Here is a 20,011-nt window from a genome sequence, read left to right as displayed (position 1 = left end):
CTTTGATTTTTCTCCCAGTTGCCTATGCTTAACTGCAGCATATTCCATTTTGTCTGCTCAGTCCAGGGACCTGCCAGCTGAAAGTCTCTACATACACCACCACACTCTTTTTCCTTTGCCCCCAGGCTTAGGGAGAGGAGAGAAGAGGAAAGATGGGAGATTGAAGCTATTTGGATATAACAGACTTAATACATCAGTTTTTCACTGTTTATCTTGAATGTGCTAGTGACATACCGGAGACACACAGATAATTCCATTACAAAGTGCCACTCAGACACATACTCACAAATCATCTGACTCTTCCGCTCCCCCTTGTGATTTCAAAACCATTGGCTAAGACCTCCGTGGTGGTGCAGGGATTAACATCTCAATGCTATCAAGCTTTTGCCAGCCACTTGCAACATGAGTTCGAACCCGGCCAGGGAGCTAACCCACATATAATTCAGAAGACCGCTCTTGTCTCGCCCATGCTCCCCTCAGCAATGTATCTCACTACATCCACCTGTTATGCTCCCCACTCTGGTGAATCCTCTCACCCCCTGCACCTCTGGACTATACCCTAGCTCTCATATGCATAAATAAATAAAAATAAATCTTTTATAAAAAACAAAACCATTTGCTAGACTCCAGAGAGGTGGAAGCCCTTTATGTAACTTACAGTTTTCCAGTAGCCATATTAAAATGAAATGCAAAGAAACATGAAATTGATTTTTATATTATATTTTAACTTAACCAAATATAGACAACACATCATTATGAACGTGTTTAATTAACATGAAAATTAATGAGATTTTATTGTGTGTTTTTAAATATCGATTGAAGTAACACTATTTAGGTTTCAGGTATACAACACTGGAACTTGACATCTGCATAGGCCACACTGTGTGTACCCCTGAAAGTCTAGTTTCCATCCTGCATCACATAATTGACCCCTTACCCCAACTTACCCACCTTCCTTCCCCCTTCCCTTTGGTAACCACTATTTCTTTATTGTAATATAAGAGTTTGTTTTGTTTTGTTTTGTTTGTTCATTTGTTTTATTTATCTTCCACACAAGCAAAATCCTATAGTATCTCTCTGACTTATTTCACTTTATATTATATTCTCAAGATTTCATCTCTTTATATAGCTGAGTGGTATTCTTTCTTAATATATACATAGCATCTTTGTTTATACATAGCTTCTTTATCATTCATCTATGGATGGACATTTAGGTTGTTTCCAAATCTTGACTATTGACAATAGTGCTTCATTGAACACAGATTGCATATATCTCTTCAAATTAGCATTTTTTCATTCCTCAGACAAATACCCAATAATTGAATCATATGATATTTCTATTCGTTACATATTTGGGATATTAACCCCTTACTCGATGTATGATTTTTAAATATCCTTCCATTCAGTGAGTTACCTTTCCATTTGATGGTTTCATTTGCTGTGCAGAAAAATGTGTAGTTTGACATTGTCCTCTTAGTTTATGTTTGCTTTTATTTCCCTTGCTGTTGCCCCAAAGATGTCTCTAGGCTGACTCTGTTTCCACTCTCAGCATGGCTGTGTGCATCCCAGCTGGTGACCCAGGGATGGTGGACGCGGTTACCGCGCTCAGGTGTTAGCTGCATAGGTGGGGCGGGAGGAGATGGGGAGGGCCTTAGCCACTGCCATGGATGTGCAGGGGGTGGCCTATTTTTTTGTACAGAGCCCCACTGCTACCACCCATCCTCAGGATCCTGGGCCTGAACCTTGGCTGTCAGTGCAGCTGGGAGCAGAGGTGCCATTGCAGCGGGAAGAGGCAAGGGCAGCTATAGTCACATACTCTCAGTTTTACTCTCTGAGTGCTGGCCCATATGGCCTGCCTCACCTCTACTACCTTGAGATTCACTGGGTTGGAGGTGTGGGCATCTATGTCTGGCCTCCCCTCACTGGGGCCTTTGGTCAGGCTAATGGCTGGGCTGTCTCTGCTTCTCTTGACTCTACTGCCTCCATGAGATCCAGTCCAGTCAACTTCATTAACACCAATGTGTGGATCTCTGGTATCCTTGTATGATGATCCATAGTTGATGTATTACTTGTAGATTAAAGGGCAGAAATAGAGCAAACACTTTAGGCCACCACGATGCTGACTTCACTCACCAAAAATTGAGATGTTTTACTTTTTATTTATACTGAGTCTTATAAATATATCCAGTGTGCTTTAACTCATCTTACTTTGGAGTAGTCACATTTTAGATGCTTGGCATTCTCATGTAAGTAGAAACTCCTGTGTTAACATAGTTCTAGAGAGCCAGGAAATGTTTTAAATAGAAATGTTCATGAGCAATGAGCAAAGTTGGGGTGAAAGGATATTCCAAGTGATAGGCAGAAAGGATGTCCTGAGCAAACTACATACAGGCTTTATGGACTCCACCCCCATGACACTGGGAACTACAAATCCCATGATCACCAAAGGGAAGGTTGCGGGGACCTGAGGGTGGAGTTAAGCAACTAGGTTCTCTGTTTGGGTATTTTAACGGGCCATGTGGCCGGGGGTCGCTGGCTTGGCCACGAGGTATGCTAGGTTTTTGCCAGCACAGCGGGTCATTGGGATTCCAGGTCAGCGGAACAGGTAGGACGCATTTACGAACTTATCTCCCTCTTTTTCTCCCTGAGTTATTCATTTCCCATTTCCCCTTCCCTTGTAAATCAACCTTTTGTGTGTGTCTGCAGCTTAGCATTAATAAGTCCCCTCTAAGCACACTGGTGAGGACCCACAGTCAGGCAACCCCATTTTATATTGGGCTTTGCCCTATAACAAAAGCAGACACAACCACTTGTACAAAAGTCTGTATTTGTGAAATTAGACCAAAGACCAAAGTCATAGAATTATAAGCAGATGCCCTTCCAAATGCCCAAGATTCTAACATAAAGGGAAGTTTCCATCTGGGTTTATGTCTCCCACTACAGCTGAAGTGGATGGGGAGAATCAAATGCATCTGAGAAATAAAAATGCTAAGTTTACTGCTGATCAGTGACTCAATGTAAGTGAGTTTGTAAGTTTACTGAGAAAAGCGTCCCTAGAACAAGCCCTGATATTTGGGAAAGGGACAAAAAAAAAGGCCTACAGGACGGGCCTCTTGGTTAAGAGAGACAAGCAAGTTACAGAGTAGGTGACTCCAGTCCATAGGGCAATGTGGACACAGTGTCCACCGTCTGCCCTCTGAGAAGGCAGAGATACCATAATGGAAGGCAGGAAGCCCTAATGGCAAATTTGCCCTTCAGCAAAATGCAGCAATTTGTCCAGACCACCCCTGGGGGCATGTCCCCAGAAAGTCAGACCCAAGAACCAAAGGCAAAGCTATGGTCACAAATTTGGTGTTTGGCTTTCATTAAATTTTAAGGGGAACTTTTTGGCTTGCAGTAAATATTAAAAAGATGATTTTAGCCTACATATAATTTAGGTTCTTGTGGGAACCATGTAGAAATTCAGATGACTCAGTTATTGTTATTTTTCAGTAAAATAAAATAGTAGATCATCTTTTTATTTTCAGTGAAATGAAATAGTAGATCATCTTTTAAATCAACAACTTGGCATATTTATCTTAAACCAAAAAAAAAATTCATTCCCTCCCTACCCCTATTCCAATATAAACAGTCCTGGCATCACACTATTTAATCGAACTGGGGCCTTACTGGTTCCCACACCTGGTCATTTTACTTGATACTTTTTTCTGGCCTACTCACTGCTGTTTCAAGTCAAATAAGTTTACACACACACACACACACACACACACCTTTTGTTATTTTTGTTTTTTCACCTTGATTTCCTTTTTCAATCAATACTCAAAAACCTTTTCAGTTAACCATTTCTATTTCTCTTACTGAATAAGGACATCCTCTTAAGGATAATAAACCATATCTTTTCTTGATCCTTACATTTATGAACTTGCTATATGTACCTTAAGGAAACATTCATAAAACCGAATTCACCTTCTACTTTTTCAAAATAGTCAGTACAAGTGTTTATACCCTTTGGCTTTATTGCCTTAAATAATACACTTCTACAACCTGCCCCTTATCCTTAGACCAACCTTTCAATCTTTAACCTATAAAACCAAGGATGAACAAGATCATTTCTCAGATCACCTTCCAGTCTGAAATTCTCTCTTCCTCAGGAGATGCTAAGAGGTAAAATAGCATAGCTTTAAAGCTTAATGGCCTTAGAATAAAATATTCTTGGTCTTATGTATATGAAAGATTAGCAAGTTATTTTATCTTCTTAAGCCTCGGTTCTACCATCTGTCAAACGGGGATAAGAATGCTTATTCCTCATGAAAAACATCTTCTTTTTGATAAAGGCACTTTCATTTTGTGGTCTAGCCACCATCTGAAAGTACCTATTTCAAACCACAGCTTCTAATTTCCTCTGGCCAGATTTTGATGTGGAATTGGCCAATGCATATTTTTCTGCCCCCAGAAAAATTCTGAAAAGGATGAAAACCCCCACAAGACACATTACATTCTAGGATTGATCCAAACCTAGAAAGAGTTGAGCACAATTAAAATGCACTTCAAGGAGGTTGTAGTTATTGATGTAGCTAGTATGAAATTCCAGATAATTTATAGGTCAACCATTATGATATTGTGACCCAATGCCTGGTTTTATCTTCACTCTAGTGACAATTAGTTGTCACTAGTGACAACTAGTGACAATCTGGTACAGGCCAGATGTGCAGGAGTGTGAGAGGATTCACCAGAGACAGAGCGGGGAACAGAACAGGCAGACAGACTGAAATACACTATGATATTGAGACCCAATGCCTGGTTTTATCTTCACTCTACTAGTGACAACAATTAGTTGTCACTAGTGACAACTAGTGACAATCTGGTACAGGCCAGATGTGCAGGAGGGTGAGAGGATTCACCAGAGACAGAGCGGGGAACAAAACAGGCAGACAGACTGAAATACACTGCTGAGGGGAGCAGCAGGTGAGACAGGAGAGTTCTGACAGACTGAAATACACTGCTGAGGGGAGCAGCAGGTGAGACAGGAGAGGTCTGCTGTGCCATGTGGGATGCTCGCTGGCCGGCCGGGATCGAACCCACACTGCAGAGGCTGCAGACAGCTTTATAGCACGGCACTCAACCACCTGCGCCACCAGGGAGGCCCAGTTATAGTCTCTTTTTGACCAAACTTTTGGCTGAGCTGTTGCCAAGTAAACTCTGTGATTATCTCTTCTTCCATCTTTGTTGACACTGTTGATTCCTGTATAAGGAGGTAGGCAAAGTGTGTTGCCTGAGAGAAGGTAGAAGGAATAGAAATAATCTCCAAATCTACGCTTGGGGGCCTCCCCGGTGGCACAGCGGTTGAGCACTGGGCTGCAAAGCTGCCCACAGCCTCTGCAGCACCAGTTCGATCCCCAGCCACCAGCGAGGGTCCCACATGGCCTGGCAGACCTCTCTTTCCATACCCGCTGCTCCCCTCAGCAGTGTATTTTGTCAGTCTGTCTGTTCTGCTGCCTGCTCTGGCTCTGGTGAATTCTCCCACCCTCCCGCGCTTCTGACTGTACCCAGTGCTTGTATAAATAAATAAATCTTTAAAAAAAAACAAACTCAGCTTTAAAAAAAAATCTACTCTTGGAAAAGCAGAAAGTATCTTTTTTCTCTCTCTCTCTCTCTCTTTTTTTTTTTTAAATACTGGCCAATCTCTCTTTTTCTCTTTTTATAGAAGGACCCACTGCCCATTTTCCTGATTCTACACTTCAATTTTTTTATTTCTTCTTCCCCAGTTAATGTTGTATAAAGATTCAAAAATCTGCTCCTGACTTGCATTCATGCAGAGGGGCTTGTGCTATTCTGAGAGCATTGCCTTGGTAACTCTTAAATGCAGGACAGGTTATTTTGATCTAAAAGTTTATTCAATAGGCAACCCCAGCTCTACCATTTACCTACACTGTGACCTTGGGCACCCTAATATTCCTGTGCCTTAATTTCCTTATTTGTGAAATACAAATAAAAAGAGTAGTTGTCTTATAAGTTTGATATAAGGATTATATAAATAGACTATGAATAATAGAAAATATTTAGGACACATGAGGCTCTGCATGAATATTGACTCTGGTTGGTACTATCATTATCTTCATCTGCAGAAGATTTTAAAATATCACTCAACACCTTCTAACAAGGTATTTATTTATTTATTTATTTATTTATTTATTTATTATGGCCATTGTTCACTGCCTGCCTCCTCTTCCCAAAATAGATTTTCTGTTTTATTCACTGACATATTTCCTAGTGCCTACAACAGTGAATGTCACATAGTAGACACTCAAAATAACATTTGTTGAATGAATGAATGAATGAACAAATAGCTCCAGAAAACCCCTCTGGGGTTCACAATAGCTTTATTTCTCCCTGGAGTGGACCCCACTGTTTCTCAGTGTCACACAGACAGTGGTCTGAAATGGATGAAAACTAGGACACATACCCCTCACTATTCCGGAGACCAACTCCCTTACTGCCTGTCAAAAAATATCTGGGGAAGACTTAGGTGTCCATGCCATTTAGATTTTATATATAGCCCCACTGCTATTTATATATAAATAGAAGTTTTATATTTGTATTTTATATGTAAGTATCTTATATTTATAGGCAAGCATTTTATATGTAAATCCAAAATCAGTTTGATTATTTGATCCATGATGCAGGATAAATAACCATAAAATGGCTACTTTAATGAATAATATTTAATGTTTCTTGAGATTGCTTTTTTATGGCTCTTAGTTGAATCCAAGACCTGAGAGCCAAAGAGCTTTTTTAGTTGCCATCACCTCAGATAGATTATCTCTTCTACTTAGCTTTATTCCTTTTAGTTTTAAAACACTGGGAAACATTCCCAAAGTACATTTTCAAAAAGAAAATTTCCACCCAAAGCTCAAACTGGTGCTAATCTAGTTAAGAAATATAATTCCTGGCATCCATAGAACAAAGCCCTCTTGTTTTACATCTACAGCTAGATAGAACTGTCCCTGTGAGCAAGTCTTTATTTCCATGCTGCACTTCACTGAATTTGCTCCCTGGTCACTGAGTGTGTGTAAGACGATACGAGCACCAACAAGCTCATGTCTGCACTGAGCGACAAGGTCGACCACAGGCTCTGGCTTAACAGCTGCTGTTAAAGTAGTTTATTTGTACGAGTAATCATAGGATTTTCTCTGCCTGAATGCCATTAGCGGCCCTCTGATCCAAATAATCCTAGAGATAAAATAATGGCTAGGGCCTGAGATCGACTGCATTAGCAACTGCTTTTGATTCACTTGAGAGCAAAGGTCAGCAGTTGGAAGGAGAGTGTATGGGACCTGTCAAGTCCACAGAATCCATGTGTCTCTGGACAGCCCTGCACGCATCCTGTTGCTGTCAGCAGTGCCAGTGGAAATGTATCTGTCTAGACAGGGTTTAGAGATTCCGAGCTTTTGGTGGCAATTCCTTGGTGTCTATATAAATTATGCTCTTTGCTTAATGTTTTACTTCTCCTGTCATTGGAAAGATTTTCAAATGACATTATGTGGGAGGAAAACAAAATTGATTGTGTTAAAGTTTTGGGTTTTTTTTTTTTTTTGAATAATGACATTTTACCCTTTAAAATTATATACATTTCACTTGGAACCAAACTTCAAAGACTTCAATAGCTGCCCACCATTTTCTTCTAGAGCAGCTAAAATTACTGTGGAGGGAATATAATTGAACTGGTTAAGAAAGCCTGTTCCTTCATTGTTGGTGCAAGAATTACCTCATCCCCAAGTTGAAAACATCAGTTGTTGGCAATACTGACTCCCATTGATCTTACCCTGTGCCTATCTGTATTCGCAATTATCAAGGATTACTTGATTGGGACATCCTGAGGCCTACATCTGTGGTTTCTCAGCAAGTTACAGGTAAATGTGCTTGGAGACAGAGTCCTTTAATTGAAGACAAATACAAGCATGATAAGAATTCTGTAATTGTGTTCTAGTCTCAAAACATGGGTTTTAACACAACAGAGACAAAGATATATCATCTAAAAACTAAACTAACAAAAATCTATACATAATGGAGAGATTAACTGTCTATAAAGGCAACCAAGAGATGGAATAGGTGAAACTTGGGGCATGGGGGTAGGGGTTGGGAAATATCCAGAGCCTTGATTGAAGTGACTTGAATGTAACTTCAAGGAAACAGGAATAGAATATGATTATAATGGGAAAATCAACTGGCCTTCCTAAATCCCACATGTCTGAAAGTATGTGGGAGGATGCAAAAGGAGGATGCTCAGTGTGGGGTCATTATTTTGGTGTATATATCCAGCATTGTGAGGGTGCAGAGACTGAATGTGATGGAAAGAAAGTTCCAGTCATCAGAGATGGGGATTTGACTGAAGGGCAGGAATGTTACTTTAGTCAGATTTCACCATGACCTGGATGAAACATCCCTTGGGAGCTTCTTTGTGCTGATCTGATCTTTCTGTCCATGAGTAAATATTCTGGCTCACAATGTGACTCCTGGAATTCTGATAATGTGAAAGAATTACCCCAGGTACAACCCAGGAAAACCCCTCTCTGGGGGTGAATCAATCTGCATGCCTGGTTATGGACCAGCCTTTTGAAAGGTAGCCTCAGTGGATCCAAATATCCCTTGGCTTCATCAAGCACATGCCCAGACTTGTAAACTGAAGGGAAAGGGAACAGCCAGTCTCTAGGGAGGGCTCATTGTTCTTTACATTAGTAACAGCCGGTCCAATCCAGGACCAGCAAAACCACCATGAGGGGAGATGATCTAGATAAAGCAAAGCCTGTGGTCAGAGGTCTGGTTGAGGAACAGGGTCCTGAGAGTTAAATGAAATTAGGAACTGTCACTATAAGAAGGGATAGGACAGAGACCTTGCTAGTGGAACTGCTGTGTAAGCATGTGATTTGTTGTGGAATAGGGTCAGATTTCAAAAGGATTGACATAATGGTGGAGAATGAAAGACATCCCAACTTTGCCTTGTATTAATCAGGATACAGGCTCAGCTGCTATAACAAAGATCTAAATTTAACAGTCAGTTGAACAACATAGAACTTTGTCTCTCATCTAATAAGTCATGGATAATCAGTTCAGAGTGCATATGGTAAGTTTTTGGTGTCACAAATCCTGACTCATGGTCTAAGATGACTGCTCCAGTCTTTGTTAGCGTGCATTCATTCCTACCAACATTAGAGGAAGAAAGGGAAAAAGAGGCCAGTCACTTCATAGTAATAATAACTTAGAAATTGGACATATTCCATCCCTTGGTCAATATGGCCCCCACATTCAATTACAAAGAAGACTGTGAAGTGTGACATTTACTGGGTGGGTATATCTCAGTAGGAATTTAGAAAATACATCACAAAAGGGAAAAGGGACAGGTGGCTATTGGTGGTAGTAGTTTCTGTTACATTGTTCTTGTCCACCATTTTAGGTTTTCCTTTAATTTCCCAATTTGATGCAAGCAAAGCTAGATAGTGATCACTCTAACTAGATGGTAAGTACGACTTAGCCCTCTCTTCAAGGAGATCTCTAGTCCTGCTGTGACACAGTAAGTCCCCTGTCCCAGGCCACTAGTGCCATGTCTGCTTTGGGGTTCTTGTATCAGAGAGTGTTTGATCTGGAAAAAGATACTAATAATGACATTTACAGGTGAGACCTAGAGAGGTTGACTGACAGCTCCTTGATAACACAGTGGAGCAGAGATTAAAATCTCAAGGTCTGACTTTTCCATCAGATAACTTCCCACACAATAGATTCCCATGACAGCTACACAAGTGGTTTGCATTTTCTTCATTAGTTATTCAATTTGACAGAAGTATATTGAACAATTACCATAAACTCATAATTGCTGGAAGAGGGGACCATTAAAGGAGATCATCTGTGGGTGGAAAGATAAGGTATATTTTCACATGAACAGCTAGAGAAAGGTGACCACTGCTTAGTTCTGCTCTAATAATCTGAAATGAGCTCTACAAGTGTGCTGTGCTCTGTGAAACTTTTGCTTTATAGCAAGTCGGGGGGTGAGGCTGAGAGTCATAACAAATGATGGTAACAAAAATGTACCACTCATTTTTAAGAAAAAAGTTGCATTTTCTCAATAGTATTCCCTAACTTGGTAATTAAATGCTGATAATGCTATTCTATATTTATGTTCAATCACAAAGTAAATCCAGAAAATAATTATTTTAGAATCCAAAATTCCATTGACTTTTATTCTTATGTTAATTTTTCTTCCAAATCTAATTAACTGAAACTTTATTTTTTAAGACGTAATTAGAAAGCATCTTAGTCATCATTCCTTGGCTTATTTTCTCAAATACACAGTAAATCTGGTGAGCCATTCCTTCCATCAATAACTCCTAATCAACCTCATGATCACTCCCAAACTTCTTTGCATGGCATGCCAAACAGCCCTCTGTTACCTCTAGTCCTTTCTCTTACCCCATCCTCACCTCCCAGATGTAGGGATATGAAACTATTTTCAGTTTCCCAAATGCCCAAGCTCTCTTACCTTCAATAGCTAGAGAAAGGTGACTACTTCTTACTTCTGCTCTAATGATCTGAAGTGAGCGCTCATTTTCAAGCCTTCCCATATGCCTTTGCTTTGATTACTCCTGTCCTTCTATCATCCAGTGATCTCCTGTTCACCCATTAGATTCTCACATCATCTCCCCCAGGAAGCCTTTCTTGACACCCCCAGATTAGATTAGATACTTCTTTGATCCCTTAGTGCCCTGAACTTTGCGAGTCATAAGCTCCATTCACCTGGCTTTAACTGTTGCTTTTAGGTCTCCCTAAAAAGAACAGAGTTCCCCAATACAATGAAAACAGGGAAGGGCCTGTGTTTTCACAACTGTGCAGTGAACACAGCTCAATCAAAATTTTTTGAATGAATGGGTAAATGAATAAATAACAAGCCACTTATTACTTGCTGCCTTCTTCTATTTCCTCAGAATTACAACCGCCCCCCTGTGATGGCATTAGCTATCCCCATTGCAGTGAAATTCCTCCAAAGAGGCAGCAAAGAACTCTGCAGGAATATGTCCAACTACCTGTCCCTGGCGGCAATTACCAAGGCGGAGCTCCTGGCTGATCACACGGAGGTCATAGTAAAGAGCATTTTGCAAGGTATGGTCAAAGGCTGAGCCTGAGGAGTTGTTTAGAAGTATTTCCATAGAAAACAAAAGTTTGTTGTTTCATATAAAGTTGGCGCTATGAGTAGGAAATATTAAAGATAACACATACTTTAAAAAAAGTATTTTCAGGAAATGGTTATGGTTTGTGGAAAGGGAGACCTAGAACTCGGAGATGTGTAAGCTGTGCTGCTAGTTGGCTGAACATAGGCAAGGTTACTTGAAATGGTCAAGTCTGTGTTTCTTTGCTGAACTGAGATGAATCATTTGGACTCTAAATGAGTTGTAAGCTTCCTTCCACCTCTTTATTTGGAGAACTGGGTCTTCCATGCACCTGCTCATCTTGTCCAGCTATCTGTTCTGTACTGAGGGGAGTGTTTCCCACCACTGTTGATGGAAGATGGAAAAACCTCTTCTTCCTCTGGCTTCCCAAAGCAAGAAATTTCTGAAGAAAAGGTCGAAAAGAAAGAAAGACAAAACTTGCAAGCTGACGGACCGTAGATCTGTGGCATATAGCAGGGAGGGAGGGTGAGAGGGGCCAAAACAGGGGATGGAAGAGCATAAGGAACTGTGGTGATGGATCACAGTTGGAGTTGGATTTAATGGTTGGAGAACTCTGGGGACTACACCTGAGGGGAGAAACCAATTACTGTACAAAAATGAACAATGATGTAAGAAAATAAATGTAGAGGGAAAAATCAAGAAAAGGTTGAATAAAACACTCCAGACAACATTGTGAACATGCTCTTAGCGGGTGTGGATGGATCTGCATGCTCCCTGGGTGGCTGTGGCCGCTGGGTGGGAGCGGGAGCTCCTGTGGCTTCTGTCAACCAGACCGTTTGGGGTATCCAAAGTTCCCTGATGTAGGGCCTGGAGCCACAAGGGTCCAGCTGTGGTCTTGTCTACTGGCGGCTGCAGCAGGCTGAGGGATGCACTTCCTGCTATAGCTGAAACAGCTGATGTAGGGCCCTGCAATGAAAAGCTCTAGTCATGGCCTGGGTTGTTTGGATTCGTGGGCCAGCTGAGTGGTGTGTCTGGCACATTGATCTTTCAAGATTGTGGCTCACAAAGGAAAAAGAAAAAGAGTTTGCTTTGAGTCTCAGGCTTCTCTCCACTCTCGCAGAGGTGGCAGCTGGTGTTTATGGCCTCTGGTGGTGCCAGAGGGCTAAGTAGGATGCGTCTCCCCTCAGGTGTTTACTTTTGAATTGTGGCCCCTCAGAGGGGGAAAAAAAGTAAAAATAAGGAAAAATAGAGTCCCGTCCATTCCTGTGGAGCTGGCAGCTGGTGCTAAGGTCTGGTTTGCTCACCTGGGGGTGTCTGGGCTTCCAGACAGATGTTGGCCAGCTTTTGGGGGGACAGTTTGGGTGTCCCATAATGGCTAGGTGCCCATGGAGAATGAATGCCTCCTTTCCTTTTTTTTTTTACCCCTTTTGTGGGTCTTGGGCATCCTGGAGAAGTTCCAGTGTCATATAGCTTGCTCAAACACCTGGATTTTGCTGAGAGCTCATTTCAGTCCTTTTTTTAAGATTGTTTTACAGAGAGAGGTTGATTCCATAGAAGACTCCACTATTGAGGTTGACTCTATTCTGTCATTTTGTGGATGGACCCATGAGTATCTGGGTCCACATTTACCATCACACTCCCCCACACACAAGCTAAAGTTGAGCACACCCCCCCAAGACATGCTCCCATACCAAATATTTCTTGGAGTTCCCCAGGGTGTCTTCCCTGAGGTATCTAGTCCACAAGTCCTGCTGCTCTTCTTTCCAAGCTTCCAAGTACAGCATGCTGTGACTGTGGCCACCTCCTTCACACTGACCCAGCAAGCTATGGGGCTACTACCATGGAGGTTGCAGGAACAGGCTCCACTGTCCACCCTGCCCTGCTGAAGGCAGTCTGTCTACCAACCCCAAAGCTGCATGAGTCACAATCCTTAGCCCACTAATTTCATGTGACTGCCTGGCAGGATGGGGCAGATGCCTGTCTTTCTCCTTGATGTTACACTTTGGTGGAAAGGCCCCAGAGTAGGGTTGTATGATTCCCAATGAGAAACTATGTTTCCAATATTGCAGTAAAATAGATATTTCTATTTTGTCTGAAACCCTTTCTCTTACTTGGGTCAACTATCAATCCATGAATAGGGTTAGCAACAAATTACTCCTTCAGTTCTCATCCCTCCAAGAAGGGATGTCTGCATCTCTCCAAGAAGGGTTTTTTTTTTCATTTTGTGAGGCATTCCCAAGAAGAGTTCTTAGCACCACCAGACCTGGATATCTGAGCAACCACCCAATGGTCTGCCAGATGCCCAGATATGCCTGAACCCCAGCTATGAGAGGGGAAGTTGATCTTTCTACCTGTCTTCCCCACTAAAGATTTGTCAATGATGTTCCTAGTCAGTATAATCTGTTTCTCAAAGTCCTTGGCTACAGAATCCAATTACTAATTTCACTCTATACTAGATATCATGCCTGCTGAAAGTCCAGAAAAACAATTAAACCATTTTTAACCACCGTGGCTGCATATTTGAAATATGTTTTATAGGACTTACAAACACTTGTACACATCATTTCAAACCATGATAGACTTCCAAGTAACTGATTTATAAATTAAAAAAAAAAAAAGCAAATTGTCTCTTTGCAGCTGCCAGGAGCTTAGCTTATGTATTTGAGGTGTTTTGGAAATGTTGTTTTGATAACAAAGAAATCTTTTGAAATGTGAAATATACTTTGTGAATTCTCTGCAAGCACTTGAAGCAAACAAATGATTTGGTTTATTTGATCTGGCACTGCGAAAATCACTGTAAAATAAATAATTTGACTTATAAAAGTTTGGGGTTATATATTTCAGAATAGTTTTAGGACTGATGTATCTATGAAACTTTGCAATTACAAGAATCCATCAAGCTTTGAGCTGCAAAACAGAAGGAATCATGCTGTCTCTAAATAATATATTCTCTGCTTTGCAAGTCTGTGTCTTAGATACCCAGCCTAAGAAACTTAGGAACCAGCACTTGACTTTTTTTCCTTACTTATAGTTTTCTCTTTAAAAAAGAGAGAAAAATCGGGCCTCCCAGGTGGCGCAGCGGTTGAGCGCTGGGTTGTGAAGCTGCCCGCGGCCTCTGCGGTGCCAGTTCGATCCCCGGCTGCTCCCCGGCCACCCGAGGAGGGTCCCACATGGTGCGCAGACCTCTCCTGCCGCCCGCTGCTCCCCTCAGCAGTGTACTTCGGTCCTTCTGCCTGTTCTGCTCCCCACTCTGGCTCTGGTGAATTCTCTCACCCTCCCGCACTTCTGACTGTACCCAGTGCATGTATAAACAAAAACAAACAAACAAACTAATAAATAAATAAAACATGCCTCTATTAAAAAATTGTGTTAAAAAAGAGAGGAAAATCTTTTAGATTTTGTTTTTCTGGACTTTTAGTAGGTGTAATATCATGTATAGAGTGAAATTAGTAATTGGATTCTGTAGACAAGGAAATTGAGAAATGGAAATTGAAAATCTAAAAGATTTTCTAAAATATAAAAGATTTTCCTCCTTGACTTCTATTATTCTAATCCTCATTCTCCCATTTTTTTCCTTGTACAGGAAACACTCAATTATTTGCTTTGATCTAAGTTTTTAAGACTAGACTCTATAAAATTATAGAATTGTAAACTTAAGTTGGGATAGTAAACGTGATTTAGCTCAGTTACCTAACCAATCCCCACCAAATGCCCATTCAGTGATAACACTGATTATTACAATAATGACTGCAATGATTAAAATTTTTACATGCTTCCTACATTAAGCACTTTATAACCATTATATCATTTAATTCCTACAAGAATTCCATAACAAAGTCCTATGATTATTCCATTTTACCTGTTAGTAGTATTTTAAGTAACAGAAATCCCAGGTATAATCAGCCTGGTGATGATGATAAAGAAGATGTTGATAATAAAGAAGAAGAGGAGGAGGAAAAAGGAGAAGGAGGAAGTGGTGGATCAGCTACCTTAACTCCTCACTTGAACACATGACTGAAAAATGTAGCAGTATCTTTTATAGCTTGATTCAGGGCTAGTGGTAGTTCCCAAAGTCAGTACTTTTGGAAACCAATCCAGCTCCTGAGGGTTGGTTTCACTTCCATGTTGCACATTATAGGCCTCTGTCTCTACCGGCTCACATCATCGTAAATACCATTTAAGCCAAAGAAACTCCATATCTCGTCTCATTGTTTCTGTTTGAACAGACGTGGGTCACATGCCCATTTCTGAACCAATCCATCATTGTTGCCAGGTGATACAGCACTTTACTTGACTGGGCTTGGGTTGTGAGTCACTCTCAAAGCAGGAGATGGGGATCAAGAGCAGCAGAACCACAGAGGGGGAGGAGAGTGGAAACCCAGGGTTATTGTGAACAGTGATGTAATGGAATACTGGGTATCAAAAACAGTCTTATACGAGCGTATACTTTTATTCCTATGTTTCTTCTTGTGAGATTCAGCCTGTTTTGGCACCCCAAAATCTTACTGGATAAGGAGTCTTCCATCTCAGTATCCCTGCAATTCTTACAAGGTTCTTCTTGTCTGTAAATTTTATGTATAGCACAAATTTGATGGAAAACTAGACCAGGTGGGACCAGGAACCCTTGTGATGTGCCGGTGGTGACTGCCCCGTAGACTTGGTTGATATTATCTCATTAATTGTATTCGTTTACATATGTATTATACACACAACTATGCCTGATGCCAAACCAAGCACCTCCTTTATACATGTAAGTCAATCACTAGAGGCTGTTGGACTTAGTATTTATGCCTGAAAGCAAATATTTCAATAGTTCCAAGCCAGGTTTAGACTCCATGTATTTGTTTTGTATTCTTTGAATTCTTCTAGTGAGAAGGAAACTGTAAAGGTCTTTCCTTTCAGAGAAAGGATTAAAAGCATGAGTTGAGTGTTGTCTTGATTCATACATGAGAGCAAGGAAATAGAAAAATTGGAATGCCTCTAAATTTACTAAGACAATCGCATCAGGATTTAAATCATCCCACCACCCCACCACCCCAAAAACCCAAAATTGCTCCATTTAGTTTTACAGGCAAATTTGAATATACAAGGAATAACTGTAATCTTATCAAAACCTTTTCAAGTAATTAAAAAATAAAAGTATACTCCCCAACCAATTCTATAAGGCTCATACTTCAATGATATCAATACCATAAAAGGTCAATATAAGAAAAGAAAATAGAGGCCCATCTTAATTTTGAACATATATGCACAAATCAAAAGTAAAAATTTTAGCAAATTGACTCAGAATGTTTAAAGAAAATATGGTTAACATTTTGAGTGCTTTTAACTCAAATCATCCTCTCATTATCATATGAGGTGGGAATGATTGTTAGCCTCATTTTCTAAAATTCATAATGACTAAATTGAGTTTATTCCAGGAATGCAAGGATGACAATATTGAAAATATAATTCCCCATGGTAAAAGACTTAGCAGGGGAAAAGCCATGTGGCCAAGTCAAAACATCATAAATCCAGTATTCAGTCATGAAAAGAAAAAATTGCAAAATACGAATTTTGCATAACTTCCTTAACTGATTAAGAGGGGAGATATAGATCTCCTTTCTAAGACAAGCTGATTTTTAAAATTCACATGTAAGATAAAGTAGGACAGCTAGTCAAAACAATTTTGTAAAAGGAGTAGATGAAGATTGTTACAGAGGAGGGGGAGGCAGTAATTTCCATACCAGTTATCATTCAAAAATCATGATAGTAAAAATAGTGTAACATTAGTGCAAGAAAAGACAACTAGACCACACAATAGAATGGAGACAAAAAAGTAAATCCATGCATATTTGTGAAAATTCCATCTGCGACAGGGGAATCTTCCCTGGAGAAGGATAGACTATTCAATAAATGGTTCTGGGACAACGCTTCATATCACATGCTGAGATCAGTTTCATTTGGAATAAAAGTCTAAATATAAAAAGCAAAACTTTATCTCTCCCCCTTTGTAAAATTCAACATCTTTTCTTGTAAAAAGAAATCTCTCAGCAAACCAGCAATAAATGATAACACCCCTTATTTTATAATAGATATCTACAAAATGCCTGCAACTAAAACTGTTAATAATGGAGGAATACTGAATACTTCCCCTTAAATTAAAAAATAAAACATGCATGTCACATAAGAACTTGTTTTCTGTTTAAATTATATCAGAGGCTATTTAATATTTTATAACATCAGAACTTTTTCAGAGTGTAAGCGTTGTTTCTCAGTGGTCCAAAACAATTCTCCACCCTTATTCTTTGCCAAGTGAAAATGCTTTGCCAAACCTGCCCATTGTTGAGATATAAAAACACAACCAATGTTTAGTGCAGCAAGAATTAGTACAGATTTCACCCAAGAAGCTAACAATTCCCCATATTAATTAGGATTATTTGAGGGCTTCAGGGAAACCCTTTCCAATTTTGATTTTGAAATTCGGTGATGCAATGCGCATCACTGCTAGCAAAACTAAAAACAGTGATGTCCCTTCTTCTGCATTTCTGAATCAGTAGTCATAATAAGGAAACACGCCTTGCTGATATGCCTGTCATGGGTCCTCTGACACAAGAAACGAGACGACCTCAAATGATGTGAAATTTAAGTAGAGAGTCTTTGGAAAGAAAATGTAATATTGTCTCAGCAAGAGTCCAAATTCCTTTCTGACTTACTGGCAGTAGGATAGACTGTCTGGTTAATTATGATAAATTTACCTAGTTTCTTTCTTGAGTGAAACAAAATTCAAACCACTGATTGGTAAGTTATGTCAGAAAAATGGAGGTAGAAAATTAACCCTTTCACATTCACTATGGAAATAATTTGTACAACATAAGGTGGATGTAAAGCTTAAGCAGATAAAGCAGCTATTGCTTGCTCAATGCTGAGCCCATATTTTGTCAGTGGTTACTATAATTCTTCCTATTTGTCTGCCATGTGCCAGGTCCATGTCAAAAAGTAGAGGGCAGAACCATATCCATTTGATAAATACTTTGTGTTAAAAATTCATGATACAATTATTCTTAAAGAAAATAATTGAAGTTCACCATATTACCAATTGTTGGGAAAGAATTTCTTAATCAAATATTCTAAGAAACAGGTTACTAAATGACCTTATTAAGAATATTCCACCTCAGTATTAATAGGCACAATTATTAAATGTAGTATTGTAAAAAGTCATTCCAAATGTGAATCCAGGAATACAAACTCATCTTGAAACAGAATTCTTCTGAATTGTTGACTTAGTTTACAGTCAGATGTAGGTAATTTGCACCTTTTTGACTCCACCAGAAGATGTCGCTGTGAAGTAGACTAAGACCTGCAGAGCGTGCCCTAGTGCTAAACCTGAGAACCACTTAATACTCCATGTAAGGGTATCTTTTTATTTGTTTGTTTATTTATTGGCATTTTTTTGTTTGGTTGCTTATTTTTATTTAATCCATGGGGAAGACATTTTTTTGACATGAATTTTATTCGGAAATAATTTTACAGTGTAGAAAGCACTTTTAGAAACATTACTTATTTTTATGTCATCTTCATAATTCTTTGCAGTAAGATAGGCAAGTCTTGTTATCCCTAATTTCTTGGCTATTCTGAGATCCAAAAATATTTGTGGGGGTAATTTTGTTAGCTTATAAGTAACAGGTGATGGTGCTGGATTTCTGACCCCACATGCAGCAAGTTTTCTTCTCCATTCCAGACTTAGAACATGGAATGTAAGGGCCCCCACTCTGGGTTTTCAAGTCCACTGAATCCAGGAGTAGATAAATGAAAATAAACAATTACTTTGACCAAGATTTTTGACTTTACAAGGGCTATCTCTTAAGCAGTTAAAAGACAGTTCTGCTGACATTTAGCTTTAGTAAGCATCTCAAAGAAGAATTTTTTAATGTAAATTTTAATAAATAAAAATCAATTCTATTTTTTCTGGTCTGGAAATATAGTTCTTTGATAGACTGAATTAATTGTAAACACCAAGCTCTAAAATTCCATAATCTATTTCTAGTAGTTGAATGTTCTGAATATAGTATAGAGGAATTAATACTTAATTGAAAGCCCATTCAATTAATACTTAATTGAAAGTCATTAGTTCAACATGCTGAACTAAGCTAACATACTGTTATTTCCTTTTAGTTTATCTGGTTTTAGTTGATCTGTTTTATACATTTCTTAGTTCTTTCTTTTTCTGATTGTATATACTCTAAAATTCATTGAATGCCATTTGGTTTTTTGAAAGTCAACCAACTCCTTGAGACTTTGATAAATATAAGTTCTAATTACAGGCTTTGAGTATCTTGAGGAAATAAAGTGTATGGCCCTTTTAATTTAAAAAATTGCCTTACCGATCAGGATTAAGTTAGATGATCAACCAATTGTGGATTCGAGAAACAGGAAGTATATTTTTCTTCCCCATAAAAGAAGTGCAGGCAGCTCAAGGATAGTGAGGCATCTTTACCACACCAGAGACCCAGGTTTCTACATTACCTGGTTGAACCTCATGGTCTAAGATGGTTGCTGAAATTCCAGCCATCGTTACCATATTCCAGTCAGAAGAAGGGAGGGATAAAAGAACTAGTCAATATTTCAGTACCAGGTAGAACCTACTTATAGGACCATTACCAGCTGCAATGAGCCTGAGAACATAACCTTCACTCTGAGTGGCCACATGCACCATTAACACCAGGGTTCTATGTCTCAGGAAGAGAGGGCAGTGGATGTCAGGGAACCTCTATCCTGACTCAGCACTGTTGCAATGAAAATTCTACCTTTATAAGTCCGATAATTACTTTATTTTCTTCCATTTATTTCTTCTCTCCTCTCCACATGTAATTCCC

The 20,011-nt window shown here is 39.6% G+C and overlaps 1 protein-coding gene across 3 annotated transcripts in view; it reads left to right on the top strand.

The window, feature by feature from the left end:
* Positions 1–20,011, top strand: part of VEPH1 (ventricular zone expressed PH domain containing 1) — a gene marked incomplete at both ends in the record, with an annotated part of 188,363 nt that overhangs the window by 9,731 nt on the left and 158,621 nt on the right. For all 3 annotated transcript variants that reach the window (XM_084231249.1, XM_084231248.1, XM_084231247.1), the window contains one exon: positions 10,974–11,148. In XM_084231249.1, coding sequence (XP_084087375.1) covers positions 10,974–11,148 — 175 coding nt within the window. The remainder of the gene's footprint in view (positions 1–10,973; positions 11,149–20,011) is intronic.

The sequence above is a fragment of the Talpa europaea genome (genome assembly GCF_964194135.1).
Source record: "Talpa europaea genome assembly, chromosome: 4".
In the NCBI taxonomy this organism is placed as follows: Eukaryota; Metazoa; Chordata; class Mammalia; order Eulipotyphla; family Talpidae; genus Talpa; species Talpa europaea.
This window is presented reverse-complemented; position numbering and strand designations above follow the sequence as displayed.